The sequence below is a fragment of the Cajanus cajan genome, chromosome 6 (assembly GCF_000230855.2).
Source record: "Cajanus cajan strain Asha chromosome 6, NIPB_CcT2T_4, whole genome shotgun sequence".
NCBI lineage: Eukaryota > Viridiplantae > Streptophyta > Magnoliopsida > Fabales > Fabaceae > Cajanus > Cajanus cajan.
Genome location: NC_138522.1, coordinates 59,439,492 through 59,459,334, shown reverse-complemented (window position 1 = coordinate 59,459,334; position 19,843 = coordinate 59,439,492). Strand labels below are relative to the sequence as shown.

The following is a 19,843-nucleotide window of genomic DNA, read 5'->3' as shown; positions in this document are numbered from 1 at the left end:
ATAATTTTTAAATTTCTTAAAAAATTTATAAAAATATTCATGGATATCTGTGAGTATTCAAGAAATTCATGGATACCCGCACGGATATGGGGTGGGTATGGGACCAATTTTCATTCAGCAGGACAGGGGCAGGTTTACTATTACTCGCCCCCATCGGGCCCTATTGCCATCCCTATTCACAACCTTAGATTTTTTTTGGTCAATTTTTATTTATAACAACTTAATAATAAAAGGGAAATTCTTACATGGCGTATACAATTTTTTAAAAAAACTTTCTTTATCTATCAACTAATATTACAAGCCACCCCCACTATTTTATTTCAACCTCCTACGTCAATTATTTTTCTTTCACCAAAATTCTCAATAAATAAAAGACACGCGGAGAATTTACATTGTTAAAAAATGTACCAAATATATATGAAATTATTATCAAATAATATCTTTTCCTGCAACATAATTATCTTGGAAATAAAATTAATTTTTCAATAACCGAATAACTTCAATATGAATTGATGCATTACGGACAGGCGGTGGGTGATTTGGTGATATAAATAAGTTACAAGTTTATTGACAAAATATTCCTTTGTAGTTTTATGTTTCTCCTTAAGTGTTTTTTTTTATTATTATTATTATTTAACAATAGCGGCATGTATTGATTTAATTAGTTTCATTTGAATTTTCAACAGGTCAATATAATCCAACGAGGACTTCTAGAATTAATTGCTTACACGAAAGAAAAAAAAAGGATTCATCTCAATAAAAATTAATTATTACGAGAAAAAAAAGTCATATTATCTAATATCTAGGCTTGATAAGAAATTAAGAATGCTAATTTGTTTGGCCTCAGTTGGATCATTAATCTTTAATCTCAAAAGCTGCTGATCTTAATCGGTTTAATATTTCTTTTGTAAAATTTAAATATATGCACAGAGAGGAAACAATTTTTAATTGATTGAGATTATATATATATATATATATATATATTGGGAATCCATTAAAATTAATCTCTTTATTTTTTTGAACCAATTGGCTTTCTGATTTTGGGTTGGAGTAGTTATGACAGCACAAATTAATACTTTCCTGATCATGTAAATTATTAATGCAATGATAAAAGGCAACCTACCACCAAAGAAGGAAGTAAGCACTTGTAGTTCAATTAATTTCTGGTTCAACCGCTATTCTTGGCTTTGTTTCGTAAACTGCTATATATGAAGTCATAACTGGAGAAGGTAGATAAGTTCCAAGAGAACCACATAGGACACATGGAAGGCCTTCCGGTACTCTCTTCTCTTTTAATTCTATTCTATCATTATGAATGTTTCGCTATTGTGTCCTAGTTTATATGCATAATATAATGTTGAATAGCACTTGCATGTGAATGTGAATTAGTTGGAGAGTTTGAACTCAGTTGGAAACTGTCCTACACTTGTTTGCACTCCGATTCTTGGAACCACTGTGGCTCAGATGCTGATTCAGATGCGAAGGGCCAATGAAATAGGTGCAGATATGGTTGAGATACGCCTTGATTATTTGAGAACCTTCAACCCTACACCTCATCTTCAAACTCTTATAAGCCAGAGTCCTTTACCCACCATTGTCACTTACAGGTTTTACTCTTGTTTCAATTAGTACTTATAAATCAAAAACATTACACATACTCAGTTCATACATACCTCATTTTTTTGGAAAGGAGAAAACAAGGTTTTGCTAACCATTACTACATTGAAAATGTTTTAAGTAACTTTTTATATTCCCAACATAATAAATACTTTATTTTTTTTAATATTTTTAGTTTTACTTTCTTACTAAAAGTATTTAGAATAATGGTTAGTAAAATTATTTGGAAAGTAGTACTTCTGTACAACAGTAACCTTTTACTTACAATAACTACTAAAGTTAGTAGTAAGGATGTGGGTACGAGGACTTTTGTCATTGTCATCAGTGTAATCTTTTTTGTTAATGGAGAAAAAGATATATTTTAGTTACAATAAATCTACAAGTATATGCTGTTTTTTTATTCAGACCAACATGGGAAGGTGGTAAATATGAAGGAGATGAAACCAAGAGACAGGATGTTCTTCGCCTAGCAATGGAATTGGGAGCTGATTATATTGATGTTGAGCTTCAGGTAGCTGTTTATTATTCAATAAGGTTAATTTCCCAACGTTAGTGAAAAACCTGAATGAAGTTAATTTATCAAAGTTCAAAAATTTTATTACACAGTCATTTCAGCATATGGATCAGCTATCCATGTGGTAAATTAGTAGTTTTAAACTTACAAGTTTGTTTATTACAATAAAATGTGACTCTCCCCTTGTTTGCAGGTTGCTGATGACTTCAATCGTTCCATATGTGAAAAGAAGCCTCATAATTTCAAGGTAATAGTTTCTTCACATAACTTTCACAATACTCCATCAGCGGAGGCCATTGGCAATCTGGTAGCAAGGATACAAGCTACTGGATGCGACATTGCGAAGATAGTAACCACTGCATCGGACATTACAGATTGTGCACACATTTTCCAAATCATGGTACATTCTCAAGTAAGTTGATCATAAATACATTTCATGTGATTTGCAGACTAAACCAGTTCTATTTTCCTTGTTGCATTGTATTGTACACTCTATATTGTACTCTTTCTAATACATATTTTATTATTGGTTAAAATTTATTAAAATTAAAAAAAAAAAATTAAAAGACTCATTAAGTAAGAAGACATATCAAAATTTATAATTTTCAATAAATTTAACCGAAGATAGAAAATGTGTTAAAAAGAGTGTTATATATTGTATTATTAGTATTTCTCTTTCTTGAACGTACATTTTGTTTCTAATGAATATGTATATATATCCTAAATCCTAAACTTCACATCACATGTTGCAGATTCCAACAATAGGAATTGTAATGGGTGAGAGGGGCTTAATTTCGAGGTTACTTAGCCCCAAATTTGGTGGTTATCTCACCTATGGTGCACTGGAGGAGGATGCTATTTCTGCTCCTGGGCAAATAACAGTGAAAAATATGCTAGAACTTTACAATTTTAGGCTTATAAAAGCTGATACTAAAGTGTATGGAATTATTGGAAAGCCAGTGGGTCATAGCAAGAGTCCTCTTTTGTTCAATGCAGCCTTTAAGTCAGTTGGGCTGAATTCTGTTTATATGCACTTTTTGGTGGATGATGTGGAGAAGTTTTTCAATACCTATTCATCCCCTGACTTTGCCTCTGGATGCAGGTTCTCTATCTCTTTGCTTTGATGCTACACATTTTTTATCTTTATTCTCACTCCAGTCTTCTAGAAAATAATTGCCAAATAAAATTTAATCCAACAGATTTCATTTGTTTTTACACGGTCACTGAGGAAGTATAGTAATACTAATACAATTTCATTGTAAAATGCAGTTGCACAATTCCTCACAAGGAGGTTGCACTTAAATGCATGGATGAGGTTGACCCAATTGCCAAGGTACTGATCATTATCCTCTTAAACTATATCAAATGATGGTTAATGGTATATAAGATGTTACCGTATCTTGCAAATGATTCTTTTAATTCTTTCAGAAAATAGGAGCTATCAATAACATTGTGAGGAGACCTGATGGGAAGTTAATAGCTTTTAATACTGATTACATTGGGGCTATCACTGCCATTGAGGATGGATTAAGAGGTCCTTAGTTGTTGACTTTCTAAACTAGAGCAAAACAAGTTAAAAAAATTTCTCAACTCAGTTATATGATTTGTTTCTCTTTTACAGGTTTGGATGGTGCAGTGCCAGTTGTTGGATCCCCTTTGTCTGGCAAGATGTTTGTTGTACTAGGAGCTGGTGGAGCTGGAAAATCACTTGCTTATGGTGCTGCACAGAAAGGGGCAAGAGTTGTAGTTGCCAACCGCACCTTTGGTAAGACATTGTCATTTATCTCTACATTATGAAACCAGTAGATGCATTAAGTCGAATCCTTCTCAAGTCGATGAATATTTAGATTCATTCAAGTAATATATGACTTCACCAGCACCACCCTATTCATTTTGTTGCCAAAAGTGAGAGGGACATGGATATACTTGTGGTAACTCAAACCATCAATACTTAACTACAGAACGTGCTAAAGAATTGGCTGAGAAAGTTGGCGGAAAAGCTATGACTCTGAGTGAAGTTGAAAGTTTCCACCCAGAAGAAGGGATGGTGCTTGCAAATACGACATCTGTGGGAATGAAGCCTAACATTGATCAGACCCCCATACCGAAGGTTTGCTACTCTATGCTAATCTCTCTGACACCAACACTATGGTTATTTGGCTAATTATTTGAGGGCATTCAAAATAGAAAATTATCAAGCGATTTTTATTGGAGATATAACAAGTGATATGGGGGAAAGGTAAGGCAACTCTTATCGTATGAGTTAGAAGTTACCTCAAACCCAAATTTTAAAATTATATAAGGATTCAAAGCTTAATAATCTAGGACCTCTTGTATATGTTCAGCTCATGAAGGGAGAAAGTATCAAGTAGTCTTAAATCACGTGATTCCTAATGAATCTTTCTATGACATGTAATCAAACGCTATTAACTTTTTATTATAAATTCAAAGACTTAAATATACATGTTATGGAGAGATTCGTCGACATCACGAATACTTGATAGTTTTAGACTGCTTAATAATTTTTTTCATGAAAGAGGGTGTGGGGGACTCCAAATTGACTAATAATATAGTCAAAATAATATATATAATATATATATATATATATGAGAGTTAGTTAGTAATATAATAAAAATAATATATATAAATGAAGAGCAACTTACATTTTTGTAATCAAATTATAAGAATTATAATTCTAAATTTTTTCAAGACTATTCTTGAAATACAGTATAAATTAGAGAATTAATATAGTACAATCATTCATACAATATTATTTTTGTATCTATTGGTCTTAATTATTAATAATTGTAATGAATATTGTGATGAAGAGTATTATAGATATAGGATATTAGTATTGTTCGGATTGATTATATAAAGCTTCCTATGTACTCATGTAAATTTATTTTTTCACTTGAGTAAACCACTTTCTAGGTTTTTTTTTTTTTTTTTACTTTCTCCCATGTGAGTCATGTTCCCTTATAAGAGAGATATGTTTGGTTTTGAGCTCCCTTCTTATGTGAAAAATAAGATTAAATGTGTAAGTCTATTATATTTCACTTAACTAAGTAGGAAGGAGTCAGGTCAGATAGATACAGTAACTCATTTTAAAAGGAAACGACATCAAATTATATAGAGAAGAGAAGATAGAAAATTTTACTGTTGAGTTCACATATCTACTAGGTAGCATTTTTTTACTTGCAACTTGATATTTGTTCATTATTGAGGCAAATTGATTTTTAGAAAGAAAATTCTTAGGATTTGTTTTCTTATTTTCAACCATTGAATCGTCGAAGAGAGATATGAAATAAGAGAAAAATGTAGCGCAATAACAATTTTATTTTTTAGACTTTTCATTTATAAATAATTGTTTTTGGTTTACTTTGAATAAAAAGTAAAGGATTTAATTTATGTTACATTATTATTTTTTATTGAATTATTATTATTATATTAGGCTTTCCCCATCGACACAGACACAAAAGAAAAAATAATGTTATGCAAATTGATATACAAAGTATAATTTTCCTATAATTTATACTCTTCAAGCAAATGCATGTATTTTCACACGTACAAAATTTTGCATTGAGCACTTTCACACCATCCATATTCTGAGTACTTAATAGGATGCTTTTAAGTGCAGCACGCTTTAGTGCACTACTGCTTGGTGTTTGATGCCATATATACGCCAAAAGACACCAAGCTTTTACGTGATGCAAAAGAAACTGGAGCTGCAATCGTGTACGGCACAGAGATGTTGATTCGCCAAGGCTTTGAGCAGTACAAAAATTTTACTGCCTTACCTGGTAAAATTAATCAAACTCAACATCCAACACAGTTTTATTTATTTACTTTCTTAACTTATTTTATCTGACTTATGTATGTAAGAAGTCTAATTTATATTATTGAGAATTTTTGCTAAAAATATGTGATCTGACTTTATTTGTATCTTCAATTCCAGCACCTGAAGATTTGTTTCGACAACTGATGGAGAAACATGCATAGTTCTTTGCCACTCGCATCATATGATACAATATTTGTCGCCTGTTTAACGAAGATGTGTGATTATTCATGCTCTATGTACTTTTTTTCCATTGTTGTTTGATACAACAATAAAAATTTACGTTAATGATCCCGTAAAAAAAAAATTCCTATTTTTACTCTTTCATTAAAAAAAAAATTCATATCGTGATGATAAGATACAACATTTGATAAGTAAAAAATGCTAACTACAATCAATAATATTTTTGTAGGTTTTATTATTAAATCACCAGACATTTATTAAATAAAATATAAAATTTACAAAATTTGTGATTTTAAGTAAACATCAATTAATGATAATGAAACTATTATAAAAAGAGTAAAATAGAGAGTATATATTAGTAGTATTTTTCTTTGATAAATATTCATGTCTTTTAAAAATGTTGATGAAATTTTAATTCATAATATTTGGAGTTGTTACAATTTAACTTATGATCTCGAATTCTAATTTTGTATATGTAATTGAATTAAATAGTTTAAGAGGATTATCTTCTTTTGAAGGTGTTTGTATATACTCAAAATTAAATCATAGTATTTATAATCCATAACTATAATAAAGAAAATTTAACTTTTTAGTATACATAATTTTTGTCTTATTTTGCTCGTGTAATTACTCTTTTATAAATCACAATTTTTATTCTTTTATGTAGATTGTACTCTACATAATTGCTTATACTTTCAATTAACTACTTACTATTATAATTCTTTTTAAAAAGTCTACAAAGAAATTGAGTGTCTTTTTAATGTAATTCTATATACAAATAAATAATATTAGAAGAAGTTACACTCCCTTCATGATTTTTATATCAGACCAATAAGAATAAGTTAAGACTTCAAAAACTAGTTGGACATTTGATGGAAATCACTTTAGCATTTTGGTCCTGCAAAATAAGTATTTTTTATTTTAGTTTTTATAAATTTTTTTCATTCTTATAAAATTTGAATTATTGATTTTAGCCTTTTCTATGATGTGATCTTTGTTAATTGTCTACATATTAATAGAAAATTAAGTAATCATGTTAGATGACACTCACAATTATAAAAAATAATGATTTGTAATTTTAAAGAGATGAAAAATTAATTATTTTTTTCACAGAGACTAAAATTAAAGGATGTTCATTTTAAAGGAAGTAAGAACATATTTAAATTTTAATTTCTTTTTGAAATATCTATAAGAATTTACAAATCAATTTAACCTAAAAATAAATAATTAAAACAGTATGTGTACTGATAATATAAATATTTTTTAAATACATTTTAAAGATTTTATTATACTTCAAAATTATATTTCATTTTTACTTTTTATAGTTATTTTTAGTTTTTCACGAAAAAACTAAAAAAATAAATAATGTTAAATAAATTAAAATACATATCTCATTGTATATTATTATTAAATAAAAAACATAACACGCACATTAATAAAATATTTAATTATTGAACAATGTGCGTGGTTAAATCTTTATATGGTACTTAATTAAATATTTTTTCTTTTTTTAAAAATTAAATCGAACAATACAAATTTATAAAAAAAAAATCATATTCTTCCTCCCCTCTCCTCCATTCCTTTTCAATCAAATATGATGTTAATCTTTGTGGATCTTTTTATTGATTTATTATGAATTTAATCTTTTAAATTTAATAATTATTAACATATTTAGATTTTTGAAGAATTATTATCTTAATTTGTTTCTTTTATATATATATATATATTATTTTTATTATCTTTTTAATTATAATTTAAATTATATAATAATTATCAAGTGTCGGATATATAAAAAAAAATAGTGTTGTTAGAAACCTTGTATTCAATTTGTATGAATAGTATTAAAAAGAAAGATAATTTACACTTAATAGATAATAAATGTATGTGCTATAAGCATTATTTGCATGAATAACATTAGAAGGTAAAAACAATTGTGTATATAAAATAAACATTGTATACAATTTTTTTAAGTTATAAAAATTATATTTTTATTATATAAAGAAATAGTGTTGTTAAGATCCTTTATACAATCTGCATGGATAATATTAAAAGGAAAGATAATATATATTTAATGAATAATAAATATGTATTTTATGTGCACAATCTGCATGAATAACATTCAAAGATAAAAAAAAATTGTATACATTTGTTTTAAGTTATATAATTTATGTTTTTATTATGTAAGAAATAATATTGGTAACACCCTTATATACAATTTGCATGAATAGTGTTAAAAGGAAAGATAATATATACTTCATAGGTAATGAATATGTGTGCTACATGCACAATTTGCATGAATAACATTAGAAGATAAATAAAAATAAAAAAAAATTATAAAAAAGGAAACACAATGTTTCATGATAAATAAAAAATATAAAAAATAAAAATATTATATATGTATGCACACACATGTATACATGTGTATCTGTATGTGATATTAAGTGAGAAAGTCATTTTTTAGTGATTGAAGATAATTATCAAATATATAATTAATAAAATAATAAAGACTGAATTTTTTTATCAAATATTAAGTTTGATTAAAATATAGTCATTATATTTGATAGAATGAATACTTTTTTTATACAAATCAAAAGCATTTAAAATTTTGTGTTAATAATAAATTATACTAATGGTTAAAAATGGTTGAGTTTGCTTAAGCAAGAAGCTTAAAATTACAATAACATAAATCTTGATGTATACAAGTTATTCTAGTGACTGGAGTAGATGTATGGGAAGTTAAGTTCGATAAATCTTCTAAAAGATAAGTTTTTACCCCCTCTAAACATTGATTTTTCTCCAAACTTTGTCTTTGATGTGGTTAAAAGTGAATCTCTTACTTCTCCCAAACATTGAAGGGAAACCTAAGTATTTATTTGTGTCAAGCATTCATGGACCCTAAGCATATTAAGGACTAAGTATTATCTCTTAATTAGTATTTCAACTAAAAAACATTTAAAAATTTTCAAATTAAGAGACTAAATTTATGCTTACTCGAATGCATTTAAACAAGATAACATGAAGTATATTAGTAAGAGCTTTGGCCCAAATTTTACAGAAAATATTACAAGAGCAATCAAATATTGTTCATCAAAGTAAGATTAGCACATTTGGAAATAAGAGAAATGTTAGTATTTTTCAATGAATGAAATAATTCTCCAATTTCTAACCAATGAAAACATTCATTAGATATATCATTGCCACAAATATCTCAAAAGTGTTGAAAAATAATGTAAGACTTAAACCATCTAGTTTTGGGGTTTTATCATGATACATGTTGAATAAGATATCTTTGAGTTTTATTTCAAAAAAAGGAGTCATGAAGGCATATGATAGACAAGGTTGAACAAGATGAATGATTGGCTCATATACACCATCTTGAAATAATTCGTCACAACATTGTGAATTTCATATTGATTTTCAACCAATAATTCTTCATTGTTTTTCAATGTCATTCTTCTCATTCCTTGTTGATGCAGTAGAATGAAAATTTTGTGTTCATGTCACTATCCTTGAGCCAATAAACCTTTGATTGTTGCCTCCAATATTTCTTTTCCTATACTAGTAACATTGTAAGGTACTCCATGATGGAATTAAATTTTGTAACAAAAATTTCATCTAAACCTTAAATAAAGATCCTTTAAACATGTTGTCAATTTTGCAACAATGTCATATTCGTGGTGAGCTTCCCGACATAACCACATTAGGAAGGTCTCTTCAACAACCCTCGGGTGCCTATACTTCTAGCCCAAGTGAAAGGACAACCATCAAGATTGATGTTGTGAAGGTCACAATCGCAAACAACTTCATGAAAACCATTTAGAAGCTAAGGTAGATGGTCCATTCTACCACATTTATCATCAATGGTCAGAATATCATTGAAGTCCCCAATGATGAATCAAGGTGATTTGTCATGCCAATGATCTAAGAAAATCTCAACCTTTTCTCTTCCTACTTCTTTTAGGTTAACCTTAATAACCTGTTAACATCTAATTCCCTTTAATTGGATCTTCCATTAGAACTAAAGTTGTTAAAATGGGTTTCAACCTGTGGACCAACCCGACCCACCTTGAAAACAGACAAAGGTAGGCCCAAAAAATGAAAATTCTCATAATAGGTCAAAAAATGTAACTTGATCCACTTTCGACCCGCCTCACTCGGGTTGGACCCGTGTTGGGCCAAACTGCCCACTTAACTCACTTACACTCCCATAAACCAACTCACTAACAATCCACTTAACTCATTTATTATTATATATATATTATTTTAACAAGATACCATTTTTTTTGTAAATAAATATAAAGTTGGTGTTAAACAACATGAAATTACTATGAATTTATCTACTCAAGTTTCCAATAAAGTTTAATATTGATGAATAATCACTCTCATGAGAGGATTTTTATTTTTTTTGCTTTGATTATTTAAAGTTGTACACTTTTTTATTTAAGTTTAATGTTGTATGCATGATACTTAATTTGACAATTCTTACTTTAAATTATAAATTATTTTATATTGGAGATTATTTTAAATTTAATTTTTAAAAAAAATAGGTGGGTTGGTGGGCCAACCCATTTAGCCCACCAACCCGTGATGAGTCAAGCCAGATTAATTTTTTTTTGATATTGAGGTTGGTAGATCGAGTCGGGTCAACCCACTTAAAAAAGTTGATTGAGGTGGGCCGGGTCAAATGGATCAAGTCGACCCGTTTTGACAATTATAACTAAAACACCGACAAAATTATACAAAAATAATAATTTTGCAATGAACACAATCTTTCTAAATCACAACTAAATCACCACTTCTCTCATCTCTATCAACAACAAAAACACGTTCAAATCCAATTTTTTAACCACCACATTCTTTATATGGTTTATTAGACCATACTAAGGTCCTTCAAGATAGGAACTGCTCCCAAATTATCTGAGCATTGACATTTCAAACTTAGCTCATGATATATACATTTTATATATATATAAATACACCTCCTTCATTTAAATTTAAAAATATCCTTATTTATTTATTTTACACATTCAATTTTCAATTTATTACTCACTCTCTCACTCTTTTTTTTCTCTTGTTCCACACATCTCATTCCTTCTTCCTTTTAATTTTCATGTGCATCATCTTGTTTTCTCCCAATTTTACACTTATTTAAGGAGAAAAAATATTAAATAAAATATTGGAGGTGTAAAATTAAAAAATTTAATAATATTTTATAAATTAATTTTTTTAAAAAAGGAGATATACTTATATATATAAAAAAAAAGATGTATATATCGTAAGCCTTCAAACTTAACATTTTCATTGCTTCTAGTAGGCCAAGAATCTAAGCTTACCGTTGAAAAATGTTGGATTGGGATCTCATTAAATATGTGAAGCCATAACAAGGCTCAATAAGATTGTGACTGTGTTGTTATGTTCTCTAAGTTAATCTCTCACTTTTTTTTCTCTCACATAGGCTATCAATGTCCTCATTTTAACTTTTTGTCATGGGGGTACATGGTGACATCAATTGCAATATTTGAATGAGTTATTATAATTTTTGCTAAAATTTTTCGTTATTTATTTTTCATTCTCCACTCTTGTATTAATTCCTTCAATAATTTTACAATAATCATTATTTAGCCATTAATATCTCATTGATTGTTGCTATTTCTGCTACTAGATTATCCACCTACACCTCAATGGAGTTCGATCATCTTCCCATTCATTTCTAAGTCATCTCCCTCCCTTTAATCCTTTTGATCTTTTTATTCTTCTTTAATCTACTTTATGGTATGCACTTTGTTCCTATAAACCATCATCTGCATCTTTAGCAAATAAACAGTCATAAAGATTTTCATTATGGCCAATCAAGCCACAAACAAAATAGAAGGCTCTTAGGTGTTCTTGTTTGAAATGACCATATGCCATTATCCACCTAGTTTCCGAACCATCTTACCCTTCTATAATGTTTTACGAATATTCACTTTTACTTTGATCCTCATACAAGTTTGCCAACAGCTAGAATTATTGTTGGCATTGTATTTAAGAAATTCCCCAAGTGTTTGTCCACCATTAAAGTCACAAAGCCCATAGAAAAGTCATGAATTTGTACCTAGAAAGGCACATAAGGGTAATTGGCTAGGTGGTTGTCAAAAGACATCCCTAAGTATTAATAGGTGGTTGTCAAAAAATCAAGGTTGATTTGTGAAAATTTTTTCTGTTTAATTTATTATAAAATTTGAATATAAGTATTTCTTGGATGTTTATGTGAACATTGTTAGCGTGATTAGTCAACCAGTTAATCAAATCTTATTAATTAGTTAATTTGTTAACCAAATTTTATCTCTTATTGTAATATTAATTTATATTCCAGTACTTTTTGATATGGTTGTTAAAAATAATTTTTTTTTATTATTATATAAGATATGTATACAAACATTGATAATCAATTCATAAAACTATTGTTCTGCATATTTGTATAATCATCACTTTTCTTACAAGTCTTCATATTCTTATCATTGAACCCTTTCTTTCTTTTATAACATGTATACATATTTGCCATTCAATAAGAAATTGATCCAATGGACAAAATGATAAATCTTTTATTGTGTCCTCATCTTATTCGAAATTGAATGTTAGTCTTTTATCATCATTTTCTACCAGAAAAAATGTTCGATTGTTATGTATGTTTTTTATCTTTACCATCCATGTGAAAATAACAAATTTCTCGTGAGAAGAAAGAATCTAACTACTCTCATAAGGAGAGAAATTTTTTCTTTTAACCGACAAAATTTAAATTTAATATTAATTTTTATACATTAAATATTGCATATTATTCATTAATTATAAATCACCGTTAATATAATTTTAGTTAATATTTATTATAAAAATAAAAAATCTATAATAATTTTTAATTACTTTTTTTATACCATTAAAATATATATATTTTTATACACAAAGAGCAATCCAAATATGTTATCTTGAAGTTTATTTGAAGAAAGAATAATTTGAGCAAATTGCAAGGGCTTCTTCCTTCCTTCAATCAAGCCCTCACTTGTCCTTTCAGTCCCATCAAAATTTCCCTCTTCACTCTCTCAATTTTTTCACTTCCCGCTTTCATCTCTTTCTCACTCTCTATAGCTGAGAGCCACACCGTACCGTTAACACTTTCACTCTTCTTAGTTCGTGGTGGCGGTGCAAGTAAGTTCCATTACTCTTTTCTCGATCTCGTTGCTTCTTAGGGTTTTATAAATTTCAGTTTAAACGAAACTCCTCACTATGCTGCTTTATCTCATGTTTAGATCACTTCTCTCTAATGTCGAATCTTAGGGTTTAGGTTTTGCTGTTTCTCAGCTTGTTTCCTCTTTCGTGTTTAGTCTTGTCTTGACATTAAATTATTATTATTGTGTGTTTGTTTCACTGTCCGCATTTTATTGCATCTGATCTGTTTATCTGTTTATAAATAATTGTTTTCTTTTTGTGGGATTGGTAGTATTAGAGTTGAAATGGAAATTTAACGCTTCCTGGATTGTTGTTAGTATTCAAGGTTATCAATATTATGGCAGTGAGCCGAAAATCTGCCATAAACTTATGGCGTGGTGGCCTATGTCATTATTCATTAGAGTTTGATAATCTCATCATGTAAGATCCTAAACATAATCATTTAAATGTTTCCGTCCTGTGTCTAAGGAAGCATGACTTTTGGTTGTGTGCTTGACATTGTCTTATGAGTGGAAAAAGAATTGTGAATAGCATTATATGTTTTAATAAAGAAACAGAGAACAAAAGGACAGCGAACACCATTTTGAAATTATGAAAACAGAGAGCTAAACATTGAAAAAGATGAAGAACTATAGCAGTCAGTGTCACACAGAGGATATGAGACAAAACAAAAAAACAGAGAAAAAAAAGGTGAGGAACATATGAAGAATGTAGAACAGATAGAAAAAAATAGAAGGAATAAAAAAATGCAAAACAAAAGAACTGTTCTATCTTGTTGGCATTGTTTGCCAGAGTTTGGGCCATTGGTCGGAGGGTGACTGGAGAGGCTTCATCGGACTTGATTGGCCACAACTATGGAGGTTAAACACAGAAAGAAGAGAAACCCTAGGTTCCTTTGTGAACGTTAATGAGGGTCAAGAGACTGAGAGAAAAGTGGAAGTGATATTTATCTGAAGAAACCCTTAAATGGGCTTTTTAAAAACCAAAAAAGAAAAAAATCCACCATGACTGGCATAAGCCATGACGGTGCCATGGCCATGGCAGGCACCATAACAGATATGGCAGATGCTGCCATAAAATGTTAAAAAACGAATGGCCAATGGTGGTCAACTTTTTCTGATTCTCTGAGATAGAGAGTACCTACACATATGGAGCATGTCTAAGACTCTGTTCTTCATTAGCATTTATAGAAAAAGAAAATAAGAAGGTAAAATGAATTGATCTACTTCTATAAGCTTGTTATGCTAAAATTAACTTATGCTTACAGTTTTATAGAAGCTTTTTCATATAATTTTTCCTAATTTTGTTGAAGTTAAAGTGTATAAGTTGGCTTTAGCTTTTGGTTTAAGGTCAATTGATTTTATCTTTGTATTTGCTTTTCTTATAAGTGCTTATGAAGAAGTTTATTCAATCAGGATCTGTATTTACTTGTGCAACTGATATGAAATTCTTGTTAAATGGTTCATGGGGGTTTGGCTTGTGTTGATCAGGTGAAGATGTTGCACCGCATCTGGTTGGTGGATTTGTGACTATGCAGAAGTTGTTTCCCTGTGTATGTGTTGCCTGTGAGATTAAGAGAATTTCTGTGATTGCGTTTTGATTTTCAACTCACTGATGGAGTGCAACAAGGATGAAGCTATGAGGGCTAAGCAGATTGCTGAAAATAAGATGCAAGCTGGTGACTTTGAAGGGGCGCTGAAATTTGCTACGAAAGCCCAGAGGCTGTTTCCTGATATTCAGAACATTGTTCAGATCATTACAGTTTGTGAGGTTCACTGTGCTGCACAGAAAAAACACTCTGGGTCTGACATGGACTGGTATGGAATTCTTCAGACAGATCGGATAGTTGATGAAGCAACAATAAAGAAACAGTATAGAAAGCTTGCACTGCTACTTCATCCTGATAAAAATAAATCTGCTGGTGCAGAGGCTGCTTTCAAGTTGATTGGTGAAGCTAACAGAGTATTGAGCGACAGAACGAAGCGTACTTTGTATGACTCAAAGCTTGGAGTTTCTTTGGGAAATACAGCTCCTAAGGTTCCACCTCGTAATCCAAATGGGAATTCTTTTGGGGCAAAATATGATGGAACTACAAGAAATCATCATAACAATTTTTATTCACAAAACAATGCTTGGAATGCATATCATCGGGTTGAAAGTCAGACATTCTGGACATGTTGCCCATATTGTAATACTAGATATCAATACTACAAATTCATTTTAAATCAGACCATACGCTGTCAACAACAACAATGTTCTAAATCCTTTACAGCTCATGATATGGGGAACCACAATGTGCCACCAGGATATGGGTCACCTAATAACCAGAAAGAGCCTCCAAAACATGCACCATCAAAAGAAGCATCAAAAAGAAATGGTGGCAAATCTTGTAGTAGGAAACAGGAGGGTGTATCCATGTCAAAATGTACTGCTGGAGTTGGTGCCAGTTCTAAATTTGCAAAGAGCAGAGATGCCCATGTGGCTGCAGGAGTGGCAAAGGCTGGTGTTGGAACATCCAACCCCACTAATTCCAAAGCCAAGGAATCACAAACCTCAACAAAAATTGGATGTAAGAGAGCAAGGCAGTCAGCAGCATCAGATGATTATAACAAAACTGGAAATGGTAAAGGCATGAAAGATACCAAGGTTCAAGAAAATAGGGTTGATTCTCATAGGAGATCTTCTAGGAAAAAACAGCATGTTTCGTACACAGAAGCTGATAAAGATGGTGATGTTGGGATTTCTCCCAAAAGGCCAAGACATCATGAATCCTTTACCTCCACGGAAATGAAGAAAAGAGAAGTGCCCACAACTGGTGGGTTGTTTGGTAACAATAATCCAGCCTCTTTTACTGCTGGTGTGGGTGGTCAGAATGATAGAAAGGAGGCATCCAATTCAGATCTTAACGATAGAAAGTCAAAAACTGACAATTGTTCTCCACTGAAGTCAAATTTATCTCCCAGTTCAGAAATTTGCTGTCCTGATCCAGATTTCAGTGATTTTGAGAGAGATAAGGCAGAGGATTGTTTTGCTGTTAATCAATTGTGGGCTATTTTTGATAATGACGATAGTATGCCAAGATTCTATGCTTTTGTCAAGAAAGTGTACTCCCCTTTCAAATTGCAGATTACTTGGCTGGAACCTGACTCAGATGACCAAGGTGAGATTGACTGGCATGAAGCAGGTTTGCCTGTTGCTTGTGGTAAGTTTAAACTTGGTCATTCTCAGAGAACTACAGATCGTTTTATGTTCTCTCATCTGATGCATAGCATAAAAGGAAGTGACGCTGGTACTTATCTTGTATATCCAAAAAAGGGAGAAACTTGGGCAGTTTTCAGACATTGGGATATTGGATGGAGTTCTAATCCAGAAAAGCATTCAGAGTATCAATTTGAATATGTGGAAGTTCTATCTGATTTTGCTGAAAATGTTGGCATTGAAGTTGCTTATCTTGGCAAACTGAAAGGGTTTGTCAGTCTCTTTCAGCGAACTGTGCTGAATGGAATTAGCTTATTTTGTATTCCGCCTAATGAGCTATATAGGTTCTCACATCGAGTTCCTTCATATAAGATGACAGGTGCTGAAAGGGAAGATGTTCCAAAAGGATCTTTTGAACTCGATCCTGCTGGTCTGCCTAATAGTCTTTTTGAAGTTGGTGATCCTGGTGTTGTGAAGATAGATGGAGTCAATTGTTCGAACAATGAATACTTGAAGTGTAAAGTTGAACAGCCAACGTCTAGTGATAGTATTCACAAAGCAAAGTTGCGAGAAAGTAATGATGATGAAAGAATCTCACAAATCCTCAGAAGATCACCAAGGTCAAGCCAAAAAGGTATGAACAATGGTCAAGCAAGCACTAGCCACAGGGACACCTCAGAGGGAGACACTGTCGTATCTCAGACCAATGAGAAGAAAGTCGAGATACCTCAGAAACATGAGAAAAATAATTGTGTAGAAGAGACATTGAAAGCTCGAAAGTCACCTAGAGATTTAAGCAAGAAAAATGTTAAAGGAGATGCAGGTGAATGGACGACAGGCAAGATGACTGATAATCATTCAAATAACAGCAAAAATGTGAAGGACAGGAGTTTTCCTCAGTCGGTGGGAGCTTCGAGTTATGACTTTAAGAAGGAAAAATCTGAAGAGATGTTTCAGTGTGGTCAGATATGGGCAATATATGGTGACAGGGATAATATGCCAAATACATATGCACAAATTAAGAAGATTGAATTCACTCCTAATTTTAGATTGCAGGTGTCTGTGCTTGAACCCTGCTCACCATCAAATGACTTAAAAAGAACAATATCTTGTGGTTCTTTTAAAGTTAAAGCAAAATTGCAGATTCTTTCTATCTCTGCATTCTCTCATCAATTAAAAGTCGAACCCTTGGTAAATAGTAGATATGAAATTTACCCTAGAAAAGGTGAGATTTGGGCTCTACACAAGGACCAGAAGTGTGAACTGACTTCAAATCAGGGCAGAGATGAATGTCATATAGTAGAAGTATTAGCAGATAGTGACAAAAGTATACAAGTTGTTGTTCTGATGCCGTATAGCAACTCTCAGACAATTTTCAAGGCTCCTAGAATTCAGAGATCTAAAACTGGTGTAATTGAAATATTAAGAGAAGAGGTTGGCAGATTTTCACATCAGATTCCTGCATTTCAGCACAGTGGGGAAGACAATGTTCATCTCAGAGGGTGTTGGGAGCTTGATCCTTCTTCAGTTCCTGGTTGTCTCATACCAATAGACTGAAGTATAGCATATTTATACCCCTCTTGTTCTTTTTGTTGGCTATAGTGGACCTATGTTTTCTATGACTTATCCATCTATTCTGTGAAGCAGCAACGTATGGAAATGTGTTCAAGAGATTTCGTCATTCTATGTTTTAGTCAGTTACATTAATTAAAGCAGCTGTTATCACATTTTGGATATACTTTTTGTTGTCGTTAGTGTGCGCTGACACGCGGGACGCCTGATCTTGTGTTAGTACTTGACACTCTTTAGTCCTGAATTCGCTTCAATATGATAGTTTTTACTGTGCCATTCAGCCAGAAGAAAAAATGTGTGCTGGTAAATACATTTTATCCTTTTAAACTGGTAGTTGTGCTCCTGTATCCGTTTATAATACGATTTTTCCTATATTGTTACCCGCGATGCTGGGCTTTTGGTTCTAAGTTAAAATACGAGATCAAACATGGCATTGTGCGTTATGATAATTTCACTGCAGTCAATTATTTTTATTAACTAGTCTCAAATGATGAATGATTTATTAGCTTGTAGTTGTGTGGAAAAAAAGAAAGTGGTTAGTGCTTCAATTTTAAAAAAAACAGATATACAATTATCTAAAATAAAAATTTCCTAGAAGTAACTAGTACATTTTGTTACGTCACCCACATTGCATCAGCTATTCTATCTAATGAGACCGGGTGCATTGCTTTAAGCTTTTGCCTCCACGGTGTTTGGTGGATTACTTTTATATACTCTGTACTTTGATTTGGATTTGGACTTGGACTATTATATCTTTTATAGTTCGTAGACTATCCCATTGGGAAAGGTAGGGCCAAGTTCCCTCGGGAGTTTCATACCAAATTTATATCATCACAATATCCATCAATTTGTTTACTTTCTTTTAGCATTTTAATGGATTCAATAAATATATTAATATTCACCCGTTAAAGTTATATTAAATAATATTACAACGGATATTTTCTTTCAACAAACAGTCACTCATCATCAATTATATATGTGATAGGTTTAACATATCATTTCATCTCTAATTTTATTTTTAAAATTTTAATAAATCTTTCAATTAAAAAATTGTTGTTAGATCCTTTATCTTTTTATTTTTTATTTTTATAATTTAGTCCCTATAGTTTTGTTTAGAAATTTATTTACAAATGTAAAAATAGATTTTTAATATATGTATATTTAGACAACTATATTATATTATTATTCACTGTCATCATTCATATGTATCAAGAATATTTTTGTGAAATTTTATAGATTGTAAACAAATTTCTAACTTAGAGACTAAATTACAAAATATAAAATGATGAACTCAATTATAATTTTTTAAGTTTATATATAAAAAATTCTAAAAAATTCATTGATCAGATAATGTATTAAACCTATTTAATAATAAAAAAATACAATTTCATTAAAAAAATATTATTTTAATTAATATAACAAAATACTTAACTTATGATTGTTGAAATTTTTAAAAAAATACTTTTAGTAACATAAAATAATGATTACATTATCACATTATATGGATTATATTTAGCGATGATGTAATAACATATTGTAGCACACTCATGTAACATGTTTTTATTATCAGTTAATTTTTAAAAAAATTACATATTTATAAGAAAGACTTTTAAATAAGAATCGTTTGAAGTTGGTGTTCACTGTCATAGAAAATAAATTGAAGTGTAAAATTGAATATGTTGACTTGATTTTCGAATCTTGGAAGAAGAAAATGACAAATT

General features: G+C 30.6%; 2 protein-coding genes across 3 annotated transcripts; both read left to right on the top strand.

Moving 5' to 3' along the window:
• Positions 1–569: 569 nt before the first annotated feature.
• On the top strand, positions 570–6,568 carry LOC109789924 (bifunctional 3-dehydroquinate dehydratase/shikimate dehydrogenase, chloroplastic). Of its 2 annotated transcripts, XM_020348980.3 has the most exons (11): positions 583–1,277; positions 1,390–1,607; positions 2,023–2,128; positions 2,325–2,543; positions 2,884–3,233; positions 3,401–3,464; positions 3,560–3,665; positions 3,753–3,896; positions 4,093–4,241; positions 5,769–5,931; positions 6,087–6,568. In XM_020348980.3, the coding sequence occupies exons 1-11, from the start codon at positions 1,263–1,265 to the stop codon at positions 6,128–6,130; spliced, it is 1,578 nt and encodes a 525-aa protein (XP_020204569.1). In that variant the 5' UTR covers positions 583–1,262; the 3' UTR covers positions 6,131–6,568. The 2 variants fall into 2 exon arrangements, with proteins under 2 accessions (XP_082915277.1, XP_020204569.1); XM_083059151.1 differs by lacking the exons at positions 5,769–5,931; positions 6,087–6,568 and having other exon boundaries at positions 570–1,277; positions 4,009–4,144.
• A 6,554-nt stretch (positions 6,569–13,122) lies between these two features.
• On the top strand, positions 13,123–18,507 carry LOC109789912 (uncharacterized). Its single transcript, XM_020348965.3, has 2 exons — positions 13,123–13,331; positions 14,843–18,507. The coding sequence occupies exon 2, from the start codon at positions 14,967–14,969 to the stop codon at positions 18,105–18,107; it is 3,141 nt and encodes a 1,046-aa protein (XP_020204554.1). The 5' UTR covers positions 13,123–13,331; positions 14,843–14,966; the 3' UTR covers positions 18,108–18,507.
• The last annotated feature ends 1,336 nt before the right edge of the window (positions 18,508–19,843 follow it).